Consider the following 22,148-nt stretch of genomic DNA (forward strand, 5'->3'; position numbering starts at 1 on the left):
GTATGGTTCCCATCGATATGCAAATTATACCGCGTAGAGCTTCGGTATTCACATCACGAATGTTCCTTGAATTCTTCAATAATTTCTGATAACTCATTTTCGTCTCGACGCTTAATTTCGCGCAGTTCCATTACCTCATCAGATATTGAAGAATCATTACATCGATCGACAAGCTCACCTTGTTATGCCACATTATACATCGTACAGAATTTCGCAAGAGAGTAATTCCGACAGACTACATTGTAAGGAGCATTTGAACAATGTCGCAGTTATCAAAGGGTTCAATTGCACCAAATTTGCAGTTTCAATACTACTTTGGTGGTGACGTTCTCATTTTGCAATGCATAGGATTGTACTCAATGGGTAGCCTTTTCAAAAATACTCAACCAAGTTTCAATTTGTGGGAATTCCCTCCATTCATCTGTGGTGTAGGCATAGTATTCTACGGAGTAACCGCTGACTTTTGCAATGTTATCGTACAAGCCCGGCAACGTTCCTGGTTTGCTATTGAGGTTCTTGCAATTGTTCTCTGTGCTTCGTTGGGAACATACAAAGTAACTCTAAGTTGATACTACTGTACACATCAATTACTAAGTCAGTAGAAAAGATATAGACAGAAATTATGGTTTTGAAAATATCTAGGGTTATCGGTTATGGGTTTATCGCCGTGAATTTTATAACTTCATTGAGGCCGTTCATGTCCGTTGGGATGAGGAAGTCGCCGAAAATACGATCACCGAGAGAATGGTGGAGGCTGCCAAATCCATACGTTTGTTCAGAACTTGGTATGGCACAGTAGTGGCGGCCATTTTTGGATCATATATAATACGTCCATATGTGTAAGTTCAATGACCACACTGAGAGAAAAATATAATTTTGCCAATTACGTTAACTTTGGATAAACAAATGCCCGAAATTGCCATTGTCAGAAGAATATATGTGATATATGGGTAAAAGGAAGTTTGTTGTAAAGACGCAAACGTTGCACAGACATATATTTATAAATAATAATATACCCTACTAGACACTACATTTAAGGTATTATTACAGCTACACTACTTGACTCTGATTGAAGTAATGCTTAGGATGGCACTTTTTCCACACCTCGTCTATACTCTAAACCTTCGGTCTAACCTCTCACTCTCTTCTGCTCCCTGGAGTAGACCTGAGCGGCGTCACGTGCTCCTAGCGTCCCTGGACCTCGCTGGCTGGAAACGATTTTCCCCTGTCACATCTGTGAGCCTCTCATAAACCCCCAAAATATGACCGTCTAGGTACTTCTATTGTACAAGCTCGCATTCCTGTACCATCCATGTCTATTTGCGGGGTTTCCCCACGTACAGCACCGATCGCTACGCCCACAATATAATCTTATAGCCACACTTGGGAGAACTTTATCCCGCGATTCTGAATCCTACTCTAAATGAAACCATTAAGTTCTAAGAATTTATTTCCCCAAAAATGATAGCTACATAAAAATTCCCGATACTGCAAATATGTAATTGGCAACATTATATTTTTCTCTCAGTGCAGAATCGTGAAAGGCTGACATGAGGCACCGTAATGAGCCGATTTTATTTTCAAGGGCATATTGTCGTTTCAAATTATCGGAAGGGAATGGCACCTTCGATTTTACACAAACTGTCTATCCGTCTGTGCATCCATTTCCGTTGACTACACCTCAGTCATTTTTTTGTTACGTTGTGATGGAGACGATTGGAGTCATCTTCTGCACTCTTTACTGGACAGCAGTTGATGGACTATTTGCGCAGCTCACAACTCAATTGGCGATTCAGTTTCAAGTGAGCTTTTTTTCTGACATGTTCATTAACTGGCATAACATAATAATAATCGCAAAACATTCATCTCTCCATCGAAGTTATATGTTTTCTAGAAAAAATTCAATATAACTTCTTGACTTACTCAGAAATTTGTGCTTCATCTTGGGAAAAAAAATTTGAAACCAGAGTATTCGGTATAATAAAATTTCTGTACAAGTCCAGGTGCACTTCTTTAATATGATTTTGAGAGGTCGTGTTCCCTGACACAATTTTTAGTGGTATCGGATTTCGTAGCTTTTATTTGTCATGCCGTTGAGCTTTAGGAAATTGATCAAGTTGACCATTTGGAATGGAGACTATTTTTGTAACAAAAGCAGGAAAACTCCCGGTTCGCGGGATCATGCTGAGAAAATATTATAGAGACTATAGAGATTAGCTGGAGCTAATTAATAAGGAATTAGGATTGGGCACCGCCTAGGCACTGGGACGCAGAGGTAAAAGACGACAACAGTTATACCATCTGGCACCATTCAATTCAATTTAATTAGTGTAGAGATGAGCAGGTTGCTGATGAAAGGCACCAGAATGTCATTGAAAGAATTTATTCTGAGTTTTCCGATCTACATCTTATGCAAGCATTACGATTCAAGTCGAAGTCAAACTTGAACTCTGTAAGTTAACCACAATTGAGTCCCCGAATACACCGGGCGAAATGGACTTTTCGAGTGTGTTATGAGTGCCCAAAGTCCTTCAGGAGAGTGTACGGTGAGATCACGTCACTGACCGGACGAACAGGAGGGCCGGACACACGTAAGACGGGACATTTATGTAGTGCTCCATATCCCGTGACGTCACAGGAAATCCTGGGATAAGATTTTGGATTGCGTAGGAAGGGAACCGTGATTATTCTCGATAGAATTTTACATGAAAATTTGACTGGAAAAAATTAACATAACGTACAGTTACGGGTTGACGGACCGGTCTTGGGCCTTTCTAGGGGGGGGGGGGTGTGCTCAAAATACGTCAGCTATGAGAGTGTTCTTCAGGGTTCACCATCACTTCGGATTCATTATCGAAAGATTGTTAAAAGAAACGTAGTCTGATGTGTAAAGCCTTTCGCTAGTATTAAATGAATTTATTGATATATTTTCAGATACTTGCGAATCGGCTTCGTTATATACCAACTCCCGAAATGATAGGGTCGCACCATACGGCGATGGTTGTGCAACGATTGAAGAAAACCGTACAGGATTATTTGAAACTATTTGAGTAAGAACCACAATATTTAGAATGATGTTAAATGGTTCAGTTTCATGTATTTCTATTTGTTATTGAAGGAACACACGCATGGTTTTGGGAGCCAGAACTCTATCTTCAATCAGATGAAACATCTTGATTGTAAAATTCGTCGAATTCCCTAGTTCAATTACTTTAACAAATAGCACAGGGTCCAATTCTTCTTGAGTCTGCAGTGGGCCGTCTAAACGTCGGTTGCCTGCTGCACGAAGTATTTGTTTAATTTCATCAGTTCGACTGGTCGCGGCAGTCAGTTTTCTGATAAAAATTTTTTTTTTTTAATTGAAAAAGTTACACTGAAGGAAATATTCTATACGAATTAGACCCCCGAGCGAGGCACATGGAACAAAGATTAGTTTTGTAGCAAAAACTAAACTTTTGAGTCTATTATTTCTAACAAAACTTGACCTGAAAAGTGGTTGAATGGCATTTGTTCCCACGTTCCACTGTGTGGAGGTCTAATTTTTTCTATAAATTATTAATACAGATTATTCTATGAGAAAGTAAATCATACACCAATCAGCAACCCAATTAACGATTTATTATAAAAACACAAACAAATTACCTTTAAATGAATATGATTGCTTTCCTCTGCAGTCAATTTACAACTGACCACCTCATATGGCGTCACTTACGCCTCACAGGTTGAAGACAAACACCTAGCGGTCTCTCCCATACCGACCATAGATAACACGCGACAAACCAACTCGACAAAAATTTCTTTCCGTGTAGATTATCTTCCTTCATTGGTGCTCGTTCAGGTACTGTTCAGTTCGACCGTATAGAGTACCGGGACACATGGATATCCTGTACGGATAGAGTTATCGGCTTTCACTTCGTCTATCGGCCCTATGATGTCATCCTCTATCAAGTTGCTCTCTGCAACAATGATCTCTCTCTCTGGCTTGCTGTGAACAACTGCGAGTTGAAGAAAGCCAGATGACACATACTCCATCCGCATTCATGATGCTAGTTCCGTCAAGGAGACTGGGTCTCAAGAAGCCCTTCATTTCATTCTGTAGAGATAGTAGCGTTCGCCCTTCTACTCTACTTCATTCCGGCTGAGACGGTTTAATGAGCTCTTACAATCACCATCTTGTCGGTTCGCAATCTTTTTCTATCCGGTCCATTCACACTTTTCGGCCTTTAATGGTTCATGTAGCAACGTCGGTGGCCGAAGTGACTAGGCGCAAGCCTAGTGTGCCTAAGGTTGAAAGTTCAAATCCCAGCGGGTGCGAATTTTTCACAACCTGAGGCTCCGACAAGCGGTAAACTATCGGTAAGACTGTCTCTTCTGCTAGTATGGGTTTTTCCTGTGGTTTCCGACGCCAACTCTTATGTTCTTTAAGGGTGTGAATGCGGTACAGTGTAGAATCCACAGCCACATGCATAGGGTTTGGTAGGGCTCATTAACGAAGAAGAGGGCAAAAAGAACCAGTAGAACGCATTAAATAAAGAATAGGGTCATTAATATTAACTGTTCACACAAAATTCTATGTGTACATGAGGTATGAAAAAGTCCACCTCGACGAAGCCTTAAGGAAACAGTAAGGATCATCATTTCTCACATCCGACTTAGCCCTGGCACGATGGGTAGATACCCCACTCTGGGAAAATGATTCCGGGGATTCCTCACCTCGTCTTGAGTGATAGCATTGTCACTTCCCTGCCTTCTTATGAAAGCCATCTAATTTGACAAGAATCAAACATCATAGAGGTTAGGACTTTTGTTGATCTTACAAAAGAACACTTAAGACAATTCCAAACATCAAACGATGACGAATAGCTATTAGATTTTAATAATTAGAAGCCAGGTTAATGAAAAGAATAGACGATATAAGTAAGAGCAGTTTTATTTCTGATGATTATGTGTTCACACTTCGAGAGCAGTCGACGAACTGAACAAACGATCTTAAAATCTCAAAAACCAAAGCATTGTCATCATGGTTCCTTTCTTTCAATGAACAAAGATTTCTTTATATTATTTAATAAACAGAAACTGGATTTTTTGTCGTAAGACCACGCAGACGGTCTCTCCAGGAAACAATGACCTCATAGTATTGATATAGACTTATATAGGTCTGTAATGTAATCATATTGTTTTTGCTCTTTCCAATAATAGCAAATAAAAAATATCTGCAACCTTTAGCGGAATGTATGATTGGCCCAACGTATGACCTGTGTAATATTGGAGCCTTCGTTCATTAGCGAATTTCTGAATAAACTCTAGAGAGTCCGATACGGGCACTAATGGCGGCCAGGACAAGAGCAGCGCTTAGGTGGTAGGTATTTGTCCCAATCGACGCTCTGGACCTCTCGTAGAGCATTTTTCAAGTTCGATTGCGAAATTGGCCAATTGCGAGGTGCCGTCATTGCGATGTTAGCCATCTCGATCTTATGACAGTTGTGATATCTAAACTTTGTGCAGTGGAACCTTCGTAAAATTTAATTATCATGTTTAGCTACCATGTAGCATAGAAAACATCTATTATTCAATTAACGATCCAACTCTGATTACAATAATCTGTGTATATTGTAGATATATCAACAAATTGGAAACAATCTACAATCCTATACTATTGACCACTGTCTTGGTCAACGGTTTGAATATTTGCACGTGTCTTTATAGCCTGCAATATGTATGTTATGTTTCATGAAGTAATGACGAACAATATGTTCCTCAGATATTTTCATTTAATTTGAATTCACCCTTCCCATTTTAGAGACTCTCAAAGCAAGAGTGGGCAATGGCTGGAAAAATTGTCATACTCACTACCGGTATAACGGCACAAACTATGATGTTTTGCATGTGCGCCCAACGTTTGAATGATGCGGTAATAAACATTTTCTAACTTTGAAATATTAGTGAAACTGGCAACGGGACAACCATATCACTAGAAGTTTTCAATTGAACCAACTTGATTACAACTTTACCAAGTGGTTATCACTACTAAAATTGTGTTTGTCCAAAACAAAATAGAAATGTATAAGGCCTATGAGAATCTCATGAATAATTATTATGTTCATTATTCACTGGGAATGACGATGACGTTCATTTATATAAAAATTGAATAATATTGATAAGGCCAGGGCAATGGTCTGGACTCTTAGTGAAATATTTGAGATGGGAGGTTCTGACAGCGCCGCTAGGCGTCGCATCACGTCCACTAGCTAAAGGCTCCGCCCAAGGGTATTTCATTCCTGGCTCGGGTGCGCTTGAAGTTGTTGACCCTGGTTAGAAGACTGTTTGGGAATGGAGGAAAATTTTTTAATGACTACTGATCAAGCCGTCATTAACAAGTGTACAAGTCGATACCCAATCGCTTGACCATCGAGCTCTCTGAAAGGGTAGGGCGTCTCCGAAGTATTTGTTTATATAAAAACTTAATTATTGAGAGCTTTTAAAATCTGATAATTCGCCAGAGAATCAGCTAATCTCGCGTGATTATGCGGGATTATCTTGATGGAGTTGCCAGAAATATATTAATTTTAAAACAAGATAAAACGTTTAACGAACGTTAATGTTATAATGGAACGAGCTTATGGAACCCATGGAGACGATTTTCATAGTGTTATCCAGTTGGTATAGTTGTAATTCGCACGCTTCTTTCGTTGCCAAAATCTTCGAACTTTAAAATGTTGATGAAACTCAGATGTTTCATTATATTGAACTAGGTCGCTGGAGTTCGCCAGGCGGCCTATAACTGTTCATGGACAGAATTCGATTCAACAATAAAAAATCTACTTTTATTAATAATGATCCAGACTGAACCAGAATTCATATACGCAGCTTATGGTTTTGTTTACTTGAATAAGCCGCAGATGACAGTGGTTTGTATACACTTGAACATTGCATCCTGCATGACCTCAAATAGTACATGTTAAAAAACACAAATTTAGTGAAAATGACGATTTTGCAATGCACACATTTCACGCGTGACATTAATCCCGCAATGCGCTGGATTATGAAATTTCCTTTTCGATATTCAAACTCAAAAATCGGAAAAGTCCTCCACTAAAAAGAGGAAAACTTGGTGCTATCGATATCTCGAAAAGCTGTTATGCTGATTCGTTACTGACTTAATCGTCGGAGGCGACTAATTTGACTTTAGAACTGATTTAATTTTGAAATTTTCAATCACAAATTTGACAATTACACCCCGCGTCTGGTCTCGTTTTATAAAGTCGAAACACTATGAGAATAATCTTAACCTTCAGGAGTAGAAGACCTCGGCTTATAAGTCTATTGAAGAGAGTGGGGGTATCGAGCCAGGACCATTCTCACGTGCCATTAATATATCCGATCCAATGAACTTTTAATTCAAAATATTTCAGCCATTGTTAACCAGGTAGAAAATCATTGATACTTTTTGAAATGTAATATATCGTCATATTAATATATCAAAACATATAATATAATCAGTACATATCCTGCATGAGAAATATCACATTGTTCACGGGAGAAATTATAACAGAACGTAGTGCACAGTGTTCACTAAATCCAGAACACACTTTACCGAATACAATTAATCAAAGTTAATTCATTGATTTTTCTCATTTTCAAGATCTTCACAGCGGCTATGCGATTTTTCACGCTCCTGAGGAACATGACCTGAAAAATAATACGGAAATTCGAGCACAAATCTTGCAATCCTGTTTTAAATATGATGCTCAGCATGAGCAAACATGCCTGAATAAACGTCTTTCAATTGTGGGCAACTGGTGTATACCCCATTATTTTAATTATATTTAATTATTCTTTTCCCATGTAATCCGCTAGGATTTTCCCCAAATAATCCCATGGGCTGCATCCAAACCATTTAATTGTTATCTCCGACAGCTGTTCGAGACTTGGGACAATCTACACGATCATAAATGAACCTTTGGGTCCTTCGGTACTTCAAAATATCGAGATCCTTTTTTTCTCTCCCATCACTTCCTTCAAATTTGGTCTGTAGAGCTAATTTCCGCGACTGACAGAAATTGCTCGGTCTGCCAGAACCGTAATAAACCCTCGGAAAATCCCCAGAAATATCCCCATGACATCACAACACAACCTTCGTGCTTCCTTCAACCCCTCCACTTTTCCTTGCACCCTCCGGTACATAAAACTGAGGACATGCGAAAATTAGTTAGTTAAAAATAGACAGTAGTCAGCAGAACATCTACTTTAGAAAATCTCTAAGTGTCACGCTACCTATAAGTTTCAACACGATTTCTATAATAACTATCAGTTTATTCCTTTGTCCATAAATTTCAGTTTATTTCTTTCTTAACATTCAAAAATATATAGATACGATTAAAAATACTTGTAGAGGGGCCTTCATTTATATATTTTATAATATTAAAGAAGCCATAAAGTTAGTCGGGACAGTAATTCATAGCTCATCAGTGCGTTAAACAATATATATTTATTGAAGAACGAGATAATATAAACTATTTGTTGGCTTTACACGTCGCAGAATTGACACTCCGTCGTTGATGCCTCATTACGTGCCAATAAATCACTACAATTTTCCATCTATTTCTGCTCCGTCGTCGATAGGATCTTTTTATTCGTCTTACAATTATTCTCAATCTTGGGAAACATAAAATCGGTAATATTGAAAAAAAGCCCAGCCTCTTAATTTCTAGAAAACATCTGTTTGTCCACTAGATGATTTATTGCCTGCATTTTTTTTAAATTCCCTAGATATTCGGGTCTTATTAGTAACGGTGAAACCCTACCTTAATGCCATACTGTCGGGGCGATTAATTTTAAGGTTCCATTTTCTTTAGGGTCTTGGATAATCGCCAACCACTTAAGATTTTTTAATTTTATCCCTTCTGATTGTCCAGGTAAAGAGTCTAACCCCAACACCCCCTCTTCATGCAGATCAAAAACGCGACTTTCGTCATGGTCCGCACTTTCTGCCCAGAGGGCATGGATTTTATCATTTGTTTGTGTTTTGTTGTTACTCTAACCTAGCGGTATTATAGATAGACTTCCCCGTCGATAATAATAATTTCGTGTTTGATATCCATACATTATAAAATAATTTCTCAGACATTCTTGATTTTTAGTCGAAATAAAGTGAAAAAAGTGTAAAGAGACATTAAAACGTTGTTTTTCTAATTGACGACTCCCATTATCAATTCTTCCCACAATCACCTCCTGAATATCCCGGCATTGTGCGAGTGAACAATTTCCTTCGTTTATCGGATTTTTTCAGATGGAAGTGAGGAGAACCGATAATTATTCCTCGATGAATTTCATAATTCACCATTGGACAGGATGTTTGGTTTCCATGATTCTATTGATCCCTCAAGACCCCACAACGAAACACACTAAATCCTTATATTTTCACGATTTTTCGTGGGAGTTGCGACTCTTGGATGATAGGACGCCATTTTGAATAATTGGGCCATCGTATGGTCCGGAAAAGTACGTAGGGTCCCTAAGACCCCCACGTTTGTTACTACATGATACTTTCTAGATTGAATCATTTTATCATCTATTTTTAATGCATCTAAATATTTATTTCGTCGACGCAGTAGAAATGTTCCTACGGTTTTACAAATGAGAAATGTAAAGTCTTAAAAAGCAGGTTTGAGGACTTTGGAAACAGGAAACGAGCGATAAATCTCAAAGTCTTTCAACATAGTTCTGGCCATCCAAAACGAAAGTTCTTCGTAGAGATTTGTCCTGTAGAGTTTACAAGTGCAATCTGAGCTTTGCATTAAACCGTTTGGATCGTAAAATGTTTCCCAGCAAAGCCTCGATACCAATTCCGTTGAAGCAATCACATGTTTTTAATTGATCACCTAATCAATTAAAATCATGTGATTGAAAGATATTTAAGAACTAGCCACAGATACCGGAGCTCATAGCTCTCAGGAAGCAAAATGCATCGTTTGCGAAACGTCGGCAGAACGCTGAATCGAAGGGCGGCATCCGGAGGTCAGAAAGAATAGTATCCTTCATCCTCTTGCCCTTTGGGTTCTACACCGTCATTATATCATAGAAATAAAGGTGCTCTGGCCACTAAACGCTATCATCTTTGTAGTGGGAATTCGCCGAACGACATTGGCGACGCTACCCGCGGGTAGGAAAGTACCAGCCTTGCCCCATACCTGGTCAAGTGTTGACAAAATGTTGTAAACCCATTTGTTTACAAGATAATTGTCAAAACGTCTTTTTTGGTGGAAAAATCAAGACGGTTTTTTTGCCAGGAATCCAATTATAAATATTAATTATCTCAGGTAAAAATCGCGAAATCATCTTCGTTTATTAATTAATCGCGGATTTTTGTTTAAATTTCAAATCCAATTATTAAATAAACAAATGGATTTACGGGACCCGCCATAAGACATTTGTTGTAGACAAAATTTGATTCTCTGCAACAAATGGCTTGTGACAAAAGACCGTAAATCCATTTGTTTAGTTAATAATCAAGAAAGCGCGTTTATTATTATTTCGACGATTTTAAATATTAATTATGTAATCTTATCACCCCCCCCCCCCCAAAGGATTGTCTTGAAATTGGCAATGAGTGAGAGAGAAATATCTTTCCCCCTCTCTCTTCCTCTCACTAGCGGAATGGAACGTCCGTCCGTGGAGAAGGAGAAACACGCACACCGCTTACCCGCGGCACACGGACGTAGAGCCGCGCAATGCTCGCGCCCCATTGGCCGTTCTTTTCACCCCCATATCTCGATAGGGGTGCGTCCGAGCGAAAAGTGGAACAGGACTTTTCGGTTCCAGATCACCCCCCAAACATGCCGGTGCACCGCCAACAAAGTCATATAAATGACCCTGTATGTAATTCGTCTGAAAGTTTACATGAAATCTTTTCATTTCTGAATGTTCACCAATGGCTAACTGTCCTGTCCCAGGAAAATAAAAATTCAACAACAGCAGCTACTGAATTATTCCAAAATTAATTCCTTACCAAACTATCCAAAACAAACACAACTTCATGAAAATGTCATTTATTCAATGCTAACTCAATTACACATGAAATACATTACGATACTCATCAATACTCACTAAAATCAGAAGATTCTGTACAAAAATCAAAATTTCCTCATAACCTCCCTCCAAAAATGTATCATATTTACACCCGTTCAAAACGTCAACTCATCAAAAATTTATGCGAATGTGTCTTCTCGATCTGCTCCAACACCACTGCCCCCATCCTCGAGATCAGCAAACAGCAGGAAGTGCGCAGGTCGGTGGACCTCATGATAAAACTCTTTAGGATTAGCCAGTTGCAATTCATACTTCATGCTGGGTTCATGCCTCACCCCCATAAAGTTATAGTTCCAACTGCCCTGACTCGGTACCATGAAGAATCCAAGGAACCTGTCACTCAACAGCATCTGAACCTTCTCGTAATGACTGGGCAGATAACCCTTGGGATTATTTCCACAGTCTGTGTTCTGCTTTCCCCATTCAAATCCACTGGGTGTCAATTTGTACGCAGTCAGTGAACATGACCCTGGGGTGAAACTGCAGGTGATGACGATTGTCTTCTCTCCATCCCACACCGTATTCTCAGCCATAATCTTAGCATGAGTAGAAATATCTTGGGGAGATAGTTGAGGAAGTTCGTTGGGTTGTGTGTGAATCCACCCCAATGGCTCCATCTCCTTCAGATACTGATGATTTGGGAGGGAGTTTGGAAGATGGACGACTTGATGGGTACCCCACTGTGGTGGCATCACGATACAACGGATTTCCTTCACCTGTGGATTGTCCGGTGGTGAAATTCCATACAAATATCCCGAAATCTGTGCCCTGAGATCAGAAATAGTGACGAACTTCTTGAGGACATTCTTCGGCAAGATATAAGTGTAGCCAGTCTCCTTAATGTCATCGCTCGACACATAAATATGATTAGTCCTAAGATGAAGATTAGTAGCTGAGATGGCCCTGACCCTCCACTCAGTCTTGCTGGAGAACGCCTGAGTCTCATAATTGGAGGTAGTAGCAGTGATGATTTCATCTCCATGCTTGTTAACAGTTCTCGTTGTAGTGGCTGTTAGTTGTGACTGCTCCTTCGTCTGTTTCTCAATCTCCGCAATCTGTTGTCTCTGTGCAGACGGCGCCGATATTTCCATTCCCAGGATGATGTCCCTGATCTCAGACTGTGTCAAGGACGCAACATTGACGTTATTCTTCTTTCCATAGTCAGCAAGAATGAGATCCTTCAGCTGAACTTCAACCTTTATCCACTCATCATCCGTCAAAGACGGCCAGATGTGATGGGGCTCAGTTATGGTGGTCTTGTCCGGCTTGAGAACTACCTTAGTCCTTTCAGTATTCACGTGAAGTGCCCTCAGAATGAGAATCAATCTGCTGAACGCTGTGTATGACGAGATAGTCTTCAACCAATCATCATAAAGATTGAACAGAACCATCTGAGGTTCAGTTGCTTTGAGAATAAGATCACCAAATTTCTCGACTTTGAGACACGCCTGGAAGGGAAGTTGCAGCTCTGACCCCTTGATCACAATGTTTGGGAAATCGAGTAGATGAACCTCGAGAGGATCCAACATACCCTTTCTCGTGACAATAATCTGCTTCGGTTGTTCCTCAACGGGAAGGGAACGAATCAGTGCAGCAACTTCCTCAGCAGTCTTCCACTTGGCAAGCTGTCCCAGACGTTTCTGCCCTGCCCAAACAGACGTGTGAATAATCTTCAGGAATAGCTGACCTGTGCGAGGATTGAAAATGAAGATGGCGCCGTTAATGGGTTTAGTTGTCAAGTTTCCTTCGAACGTCTTATGAATGGTAACCCGGTAGACGTTTGTATCATCAACGAACCAAATGATTTGGTTGCTGAACAACTCTCCATAATTCTGAGACGACAAATAAGGCTCGGTCGGTTCTGACGAGTAAAGTTGAAGGGCCTTCCTGATTCGTTCCCTCAAAACATAAAGCGCTGGATTAGCCTTCATAATCTTGGCCATAGCCTGTTGAATAAGTGGTTTGCATCCTGGGAACCAGTTACCGTACGCTGAGTGCAAATTATAAGCCAGATCAATAGCGATAAGCAGTCCCGTAGGGGAAGGATAAATCGACATATTGTCGGACGTATAATCCATGAATTTGGCTCTTGCGTAACGTTCCACGTCGTGAGAATCGTAGTCACCCCACCTCAGCTGTACATCGATCCAGTACTTCTGCGTTGTCACATTATCCATGACATCTTTAGAATCGGCGAGGAGAGAGGGACGACTAACGTTCCATTTGTAAGCTGAGAAAAGCAAGATGTCAGCACAAGAGGAGTTCATCTTGTAGGATTTTCTGGGATGAATTGTCTCCTTCTGCACTGTCTCAATCTCGAGAGCATCGAGCTCCTGATCGAATACCTGACAAAGATCCATGACGATGGATTCGTGGACCTTCTGCCACAAATGGGCCCTGAAAATTTGGATCAACGAGATCTTTAGAGTTGGAATCTTGCCGTGCATGAAAATACCAGTGAGATCAAGTTGCACTTGGAATCCTACGTATACGTTAGCACGATTAATGGTAGGGGACCACCAAAGGGTGAATCTTCTGTTAGGTATCTGGTTGAGACCAGATCTCTGGGCATTAGTGAGTTTTTTGTACTTCATGGACTCCTCGAAGCCGGAGGCTTTCTCCCAGAAGAGACCCTCCCAGGTCGGGAAATAGGTTCCTTTGAAGAGAGTGTGCTCGAGAATACCCTCGACACCACCCAGTGCCTGAATCATGTCTGTTCTATAGTTGTTGAGGTTCCATAGTTTACCATCGTGACGCTGATGAGTCCACCAGAATGGATTTTGTTTTAAAACTTGATACTGCTTAAATTCTGTACGAATACGCCAGCCTTTGTCGTATGCCAAGGTATGACGATCTTTCTGGAAGAGAGTGTTGATTCTGGGGATTCCTCGATCCCAGGAGTCTTCCAAGTCTTCCAAAGTCAGACGACGATTCTGAGCATTGGCTTCCTGACGCTTTAGTGCATACTCAGCCCAGACTCTCTGAGAATCAATAAACTCAGACTCCCAAGGCTGAATGTATCGATAGAGATTGGGAATAAGTTGATCCTCGTCATGGGACATTCCAGATCTGAAGTGAGTGATGCCAACGTCTGTCTGTTTAGACCATCTGAGATCACTCTGGGGAATCAAAACGTGCCCCATGGACAACATTCCCAATCCTCCTAACTCCTTGGGAGTGTAGAAAACCACTGGGGGAAACCGCGAAGGCATTTTCGAGTTCAATCCAATCTTAATCCTGGTCTGTATCTTATTCTCACATTTCACCAACAAATCCAACAGCTCTTGAGTGTTGACCACCGCCTCCCTGAAGTACGTCATTAGCCCAATAAGTGCAGTATTCCATTTGTTAACGATCTTTGTGAATGTCGTTGATCCAGACGCCATGAGTATCTGCCTGACCCTGTTATGGAATCTTTGTAAACTCTCGTCGTCAACCCTCAGGAAGCACTGAGCAGTCCTTTCTTTAGTCACTTCATTCTGAAGATTCCATACACCGTCTTTATGATTAAACTCCTCATGAGTTGTCCTGCATTTGGGCAAGATCCGGCACTCAAATCCACTCATGTTGAACAACAAGTTGGGATTGTCCTTGGAGTAAACCGAAACGAAGCTGTTCTCCCACTGAATCGTGGTGGTAGATCTGGGCAAGCGATTCTTTATATCCCAGAAAACGGCTCTTCCCAAATTGACATCATGTTTCATGAGTCTCATCCTTGCGTCCCTCGGCCAGCATTTTTTGTTATTGTAGCCCACAATATTTTCGTTGTTAGGATCAGGATGCTCCGTGAGATACCTCTGAATCAAGTCTCTGGCCTCATCCGATGTAAATCTCAAGAAGAGATGAATTCTATCGACGTATCTGCAGTATAGTCTGATGGGATGAGCAGTTTCAGAGTCAGTGTCTTGGAACGTGAGGAAATCGTTGGGCATCTGAGGAGGTCCTGCCATCTCGCTTCCTCTCTGCAATCCCAGTACGAGAAGATCAAGAACAAGTCCGTAGTATTGGGCGATAAACGAGGCGAATTGCAATCCCCTGATGATGCCATAGGAATTGGTGTGATTCATGTCCTTGTAGTTTATGACAACATTGTTCTTGGCTGTCATGTAATCAGCGATGTTGTGATCGACGATCAAACGTAGAAGTCGATTGAGAAGTGTCAAGTCAATCTTCTCGTACAACTTTTCAAACTTCGATTCCAGAAGAACATTGCATTCTCCTTCTGAGACGTCCCAGACATCTTGAAGATTGTTAATCCCCTGACACCACTTGTAAACTAAAAGTGGTGGAGGTTCAGTATCTGAGGGCTTGACCCAGGGTGGAAACAATCTCCTCTTGTCAGCCTCGTACCAGAGATACTGATCCAAGTAGGCGTCTGTGATCTTCTCGAGTGGTTCAACATCGTAGACTGGTATGAGATGACTGTAGAGATCCATGAATTCAATGCCCACTTCTTTAAAGGCTCGTTGAGTCAACAGATGACGCTTGATTCTGGACAGAGCCTCATGAGGATTGTCATACGCCTGTTCGATGAGACCGAGCTCCTCTCTTTGACTCTGATTGAGTCGTGATTTAACTGAGTAAGCTTCCTTCAGTCGTTCCAGGGCAAGAATGAGGAGCTTTGTGTCGTGTTTGTAGGAGAGCGGTGGAAATGGAATAGGCGCAAATCTCCTTGACTCTAGCCAATGGACAGTCGTTGTATAGATGGCGACAGCTTCTTCAGGACTGATGTAAGGTCCATCTTTTAGGTAATTGTGTTGTCGTTCCTGTTCAGCCTTCAAGTATAGTCGAGTGAGTCTTCCCAGATTCTTCTTGCAGACAGTTTTATCAACAGTCGCTCCTCTCCTGATTCTCTCCCGATTGTAATGAGCTGTATTTGTCCACCAATCAGCCTTCATCTTGACGTACCTGAGGATCATATTCTCGATGGGAATTGGCAGACCTGGTACTTTCCATGGAATATTTGCTTTCCAGCATCTCCAGGCCTCCGACAGATGCTGAAGAATCGTTCGGGCCTTATTCTGTTTAATACCCTCTGGCATCATGTCGACAATATCGTGCATAACTGATGCTCGCAATTCCAGATCAAAGTGGGACTCAACTCGTTGTTTAGTTACTGTCTTGGCAACTCCCTTCGAGTGTCGTCCCTCGAACTGACGAGACAGTAGATTTCCTAGCCACCGCTCCAACAAGGGAGTGATACCTCTCATGAAGAACAACCAGACCCTCCATCCTGGTGCCCAAAATCCACATCCTGGTCCCTTACCCACAGGACCGGTATTGAATCGATAGTAGATGAGATGTTTCAAGTCTTTGCACATTCTGATTTGTCTCATGAGCTTGTACTTGTATCGATACATACCTGTCAGCTGACCAACGTGAGCGAATATGTATTGAAGACCGTCAGCTAATTGAAAAGCGTCGACATTGTTCAGTCGATACTGCACATGCGAGTCGATTATGAGTTTGGTCAGTCGAAGTATCTCTCGACACAGATGGAAAGCGTTACCAAATCGTGATTTTTTACGCTCTTTCGTGGTAAGTGTCTTCACCGGTTTCAAATTGAAGTTGTAATCAAGATGAAGATAGTTCAAGTTCTTTCGGTGAATCAGAAGATTCAACATGTTGTAACCTTGACGACATACCTGAAGGCCTGCCTCGACCCAGTCGATCGTCGTTGTTTGAAAGAATTTGGTGGATTTGAAAGAGCGGAAGAGGTAGCGTTTCTTCTGGGGCTTGGGATGACGGTGTTTCAAGGCATTGAGAACAAAGTACTTGAGGAGCTTTTGGTAGCTTACCCTCACTTTAACTGGCTGACCTGGGGGACAATGCTCTCTGTACCAAGACTTGACCAGGGGAATGTCAATGGCACGACGAGTGCGACCTGAGCGAGTGTTGAAAGGACGCGGCGCCCACAGGAGGGCAATACCATTGGCGGTATTGTCCGTGTAGAGGGGAGTCTCTTGAAGGAATGGTTGGACTTCATCGTCCAGGGTAAAATCCTCCTCGTCGTCGAGCACAGGCTCGATTGTTTTAAGGGAGTTACGATGGGAAATGGGATTTATCAGAGGGTCGAAGTAAAATGCGGGGAGATCGGGATCTTCCGTTTTTATGTAGACGACATTGGGGGCGTGGTACCTGCAAAACAAATGTTGGTGTCGTACAGTTTTCATGAAAATCGCGAATTGTTTTGCATTGACTTTTTCGATATAGGAAGCGACACGGATTCCCAATCGCACATAGCGGATTCATAGAGATAATCAATTATTTCCCAGGCATAATCGATCATGTGATGATCCATCATTTGATAATCGATTATTTGAAAATCGATCATTGAGTGGGCATAAAAAATTTTTTTTCTTTAATGAAAGTATTGTATGAAATATTTCAAGTTATTATTCAACTTTGTTGGCAGTATCAGCAGTTTTCCTCTTAATTCCACGAAGAATACGAATAACAACTACCATTAATCTTCCACACTGCTAGTGATAGCCTCAAAATCTCAATAAAGACCATCAAAACATTGTGTGGATTAAAAAAAAAAGAAGAATTTCCAGAAAAATTGATCTTTAAACAGAAACTTCAGTAGTGAAATGATTGAAATATAAAATAACTTTCTATAATTTCAATTCAGGTGTCACAACAAAAAAAATGAATGGAGGATACCAGAGAGGAATATTTGCTATTCATCATTTCGAATTATCTACATATGGCAGGCAATGTCAAAAGCAAGAAATTAATCTATCTATTAATTCCAATCAACATCAATGGATAGATAGCAACAATCCTTGCATTTAAAAAAAACATCAATTCCATCGATTCGTTAGTGAGCAATTACAGAAAATTAATCACAATAATGCCTAATTACGATTCATAATTGCGGAATAATTAAAAATTTTTTTGGATCACACGAAGTGGACGTAACGAAAAAAATTCAACATTTGAGTTTGAAATTTACAAAACTCCATTCAGGGGGTAAAGTATAAAGTACCATAATATTCTCAAGTAGATGTCCTTTGACAATAAATTAGCTATTGACACATTAGCTAATTGGGAATTTCGGTATATTGAAAAGTCATCGAAATTCCCGAAAAACCCTGATTTGCCTCATCCTATTCAACCTCTTCACTACTGAATTTTCCTGTAGAAAAATTGAGGGAATTCTTCTGAATATTGTCGTTAACTCACCAAGACAAATGCACAAAGTGCGGCATGTTGTTGTACAAATACGGAAAGGCAATCCTGTACTCAGTCCTGATGGGCTGCCTGATAATGATCTTATTGATATCATTGAACTCGTTCCAGTCTTCATCAGCAGCATTGGAGTCCTTGACTAGAGGTTCGAATTTGGGACCTCCAGGAATAGCCATGTTCAGGGCTTTCGCTGTGAAGAATGACTTGGGGTCGAACAAGTAGAAGAAGTTCTGGTCAACGAGATCAGTCAGGAGGGAATTCGCTAGACGATAGAGAGTCGCCATCTGGGGAAGGCTGAGGTTCCATCGACGATAGGTTGATCCATTCACATGTCTAGAAATCAAAAAAGCCAGTGTCAAAGTGTATCGAGTTTTTGAGCTGCTCTTAACGAGCTTTCGTCTGCCAGATTCGATATTGTTTTTGAAAATCCTGGAATCGAATCGAAAATATCGAAATTCTGTCTCACGTATTGTGAGTCAATGAGAGGCATAAAAGCATTGACTAAATACTAAATAATTCAATACTGAAATATTTACTATTCTGCCTCTCTCTAAATAATAAATACTTCATTATTGAGTAAGCAGTTTACTATCGTAAATACTAATAATAATAAACTCTGGAATATTATTCCCCGAGTTAATTACATCGAAGGAGTTATAATCTTTCAATATTTAGCCCAAAAAAAATGTTTTCATTAATCCGGTTACTCTGTTTTATAAAATAGCAAGATATTATTGATGTACCTACAAATTTCACTTTAGGATTATTTAAATATCAGAGAATCGCCTATTGGAACATTAAGAATTTTTTTTTGAAGACTAATCTACTTGTTTTTTCTATAAAATAGTGATTGTAAATACTGAAAATTATATATGAGATGCGTAAGTATTCACTACTTACTGGGAGAGCTAAATGCGAAACAGTTGACAAGTTTATATTATGGAGAACAAAAACTAGCAAATATCGAAGTATTGAACATTCTTCAAAGTTTCCAAGTACTAAATAAAGTGATATTTAGTATTTCTATTGATACAAACTATAACGCGATGGAGTCTTTACTATTTAAATTGGCATTTAATTCTGCCCATTCCAAACGATAACAAATACGTGTGTTTCATATTGCATATACTTTTTGAAAAAAGTGTTTAGTTTCTGATCAGATTAGCGTTTGATCCAACCGCAGGACATTGCCAGCCTCGTTCAGGACGAGCCGCAAGACCCTGTGGCAGCCAGCCCACATGTACAACTGGTTTCAGGACCCCTACGCTCTTCATCATCTCAAGAATATTTGTTTTTAACCCTCCAATTAAATTATCATCCAGAGCTAAATTTATTGGACATCGAATTTTTTATAGCAAATTTTTTTTTAGATATTCCAGAACACTGAAATCTAATATCACCCGACAGCTGGGAAAATGTCCAGCTCCAAAGTCTACTTTGAAAAATTTCCACCGTCTCCAATCTCCAAACTATAAATTTTTCGTCTTCGTATGTAAATACTTCTTCTAATAATATTCCCCGGAATTTTTCATTAAAAGAAAGGCTATAGCCAAGATTTTGGATCAGAAATGGTGATGCTCAACTGCTAATATTCCCTATCACTCGATATCGCCAGTCTTTGAAGACAATTGAAAGGAAACAGTTAAACTTACTTCGTTCCAACCAATGGCTTGTGTTCGTAAAACCAATTTGCAACACTGGCATCTTCTTCAGAATCCAACTCGATCTGAATGGCCTCCAGGGGTTCAACATCTAGAACATTGTCAGCATAATCTAGCGGTGGTTCCTCATCGTCGAACGGTGGAAACCTCATGCGCTTGAAGTGTCTTCTGTCCCTCTTTTCACGCCTCATCATAATCCACATGGTGCCCCATTGCGCAATATAGACTGGCTCAATCACCCAGGGGATCTCATTCACAAAGGTGATAGCACCAGTGATGTGATAGAGAACCTTAAAATAATGAAAAAAAACTTTTAATTTTATAAATTCGTGTCAGAACGTCAGGACAAGACGACTTGAAAATCAAACTCAACTTTATTTTGTCAATACCTCAGTAACCATTGGGTATAACAAAAAAAGTAATAGAGCATTAACCGTGGGAAATTCAATTCTGCACAACAAATGTCATTACACATTTTGCCATACACCCACTTCCTACAAATATATCTTCAATAATACAGCATGAAAAACGTGAGAAAGTTACTTTGACATCTCTGATCTGCTCCCAGGGCATGGGCATGTTCTCCAAGAGCTTCATGACAGCGTGGGGCATGTACTTTAGTGCCCCCAGGTACACTCTTTTATCATGCCGATACTTCCTACTGCTCATGTCTCCATGATCCCTGATGATCTTCCTGATGTGCTCAGGAGGCATGTCCTCTTTTTGAGCATCAACGAATCCAAATTTACGTTTCTCTGCAAAACGTTTTGACTGAAGCTGTTGCCACTTCTGGGCCTTCTCCTGGAGTTTGTCCTCGGAGAGGACCTCTGGCTGCTTTGGCAGTTGGGGAAGTGGTGGACCTGTGGCCATCGCCTGCATGTGAGCGTGGTGAGCTGCCTGGGCATGTGCTGCTGCGTGAGCATGTGCCTGGGCTGCTGCCAACTGGGCGTGTGCTTGTTGCTGGGCCATCATCGTTGCCCAGGGGTTCGGGCCCAGCAGATGATAAGGTGGAATCGACATTATGATTCCTTATTATTCTATAAATAATAAGAAATATTTATGAAATTTTTAAGACACATAAACGAGATATTAGTATTTTTCCTATAGGCAAATGCCCTTTTATTTTTGTGATCGAACTTTATGAGCTTCCTAATCTTTTCCCATTAATTTTATTATTTAAACTTTTCAAACATAAAATGCGGAAATTTACTATTCCAAAAAGAGTTGAAGAAAAAATTTTATTCGAAAACGCAACGAAAAACTCCAAAACTTATTCAAATGAATTTTCTCTGGGATTTACTATCAGAAAACTGGAAAATTAGTGAAAAATGTTCTCTTATTAATTGTGAATACGTATGTTTCCTCTAAAAACCCGGATCTCTCCAAAAAATCATTCTTCTGTTTAACCACATGAATGACTCCACTTCTGTAAATATTAGCTCAAGAAATTCATAGACAAATTCTAATACTTTTTTTCATTTCAATGTTATTCTAACCTATGAGTTTATAAAGCTATTCTCCATTCTAATGTTTCAATTGTTGCATAAAAGTGGAATCTTGGAAGAATTTTCTACTTGTGCTCTTAAAAATCCTCCAAAAGTCCTCCACGAATTCCCTAGCGAGTCACAATCCCATATAATTTGGCAAGTCTCTCTCTCCCCTACATCATCACAATATTTAAAATTGGAGAACCAAAAAACAACTTCAAAAATTACTCCAAAAAACGTTTGGAAAATTGGAAAAAACATGAGTTTCCATATGCCCCCACCCCACAAAGCACAAAATTGGAGGGATAACCAATAAAAAAAAAATCAAATCTAGTCTAAATATTCAACACTCAGCTATCGAAACTCCCAAAAACTCCCAAAATTCATTCAATTCAATTTCTGGTGACCTTTCCTGTTAGAAAACTATAAACAACTCCATAAGAAGTATATTCTCTGCAGCGATCGCCAAACACCGACGAGCTTCCATTTCCCTCTAGTAAAAACCCGCCCCTCAGAAACCCAAATTTTCCCGAAAAAAAAAAAAACTCACCTCGCTCCTCGAATAAATCCTCTTAGAATCGCATAATATCAATTAACCTGAGCCAAATAAACAAATTGAGTGGAAAAAACTCATGCCACTAACGAATCTCCAACGTTAAGACCCGCCATATTGGATTTTCGGCGTGGTGCCTTAAGTAAAATGGCGGCCGCCGGAGTA

The 22,148-nt window shown here is 40.2% G+C and overlaps 2 protein-coding genes across 3 annotated transcripts; one reads left to right on the forward strand and one right to left on the reverse strand.

The window, feature by feature from the left end:
• The first annotated feature begins 153 nt into the window (after nt 1–153).
• On the forward strand, nt 154–7,782 carry LOC135160478 (odorant receptor 13a-like). 2 transcript variants are annotated; one of them, XR_010298574.1, is made up of 9 exons: nt 154–554; nt 643–839; nt 1,586–1,802; nt 2,935–3,050; nt 5,617–5,716; nt 5,801–5,911; nt 6,753–6,908; nt 7,296–7,426; nt 7,643–7,777. XR_010298574.1 is itself a non-coding variant. In XM_064117050.1 (8 exons), the coding sequence occupies exons 1-8, from the start codon at nt 261–263 to the stop codon at nt 7,691–7,693; spliced, it is 1,242 nt and encodes a 413-aa protein (XP_063973120.1). In that variant the 5' UTR covers nt 154–260; the 3' UTR covers nt 7,694–7,782. The 2 variants fall into 2 exon arrangements, 1 of the variants encoding a protein (XP_063973120.1); XM_064117050.1 differs by lacking the exon at nt 7,296–7,426 and having other exon boundaries at nt 7,643–7,782.
• A 3,250-nt stretch (nt 7,783–11,032) lies between these two features.
• Nucleotides 11,033–22,130, reverse strand: LOC135160864 (pre-mRNA-processing-splicing factor 8). Its single transcript, XM_064117947.1, has 5 exons — nt 21,981–22,130; nt 20,487–20,980; nt 19,935–20,233; nt 18,277–18,615; nt 11,033–17,226 (listed from the first exon to the last, which is right to left on the reverse strand). Exons 2-5 carry the CDS (start codon nt 20,961–20,963, stop codon nt 11,208–11,210), a joined length of 7,134 nt encoding a protein of 2,377 aa, XP_063974017.1. The 5' UTR covers nt 20,964–20,980; nt 21,981–22,130; the 3' UTR covers nt 11,033–11,207.
• Nucleotides 22,131–22,148: the final 18 nt, after the last annotated feature.

The sequence above is a fragment of the Diachasmimorpha longicaudata genome, chromosome 3 (assembly GCF_034640455.1).
Source record: "Diachasmimorpha longicaudata isolate KC_UGA_2023 chromosome 3, iyDiaLong2, whole genome shotgun sequence".
Classification (NCBI taxonomy): domain Eukaryota; kingdom Metazoa; phylum Arthropoda; class Insecta; order Hymenoptera; family Braconidae; genus Diachasmimorpha; species Diachasmimorpha longicaudata.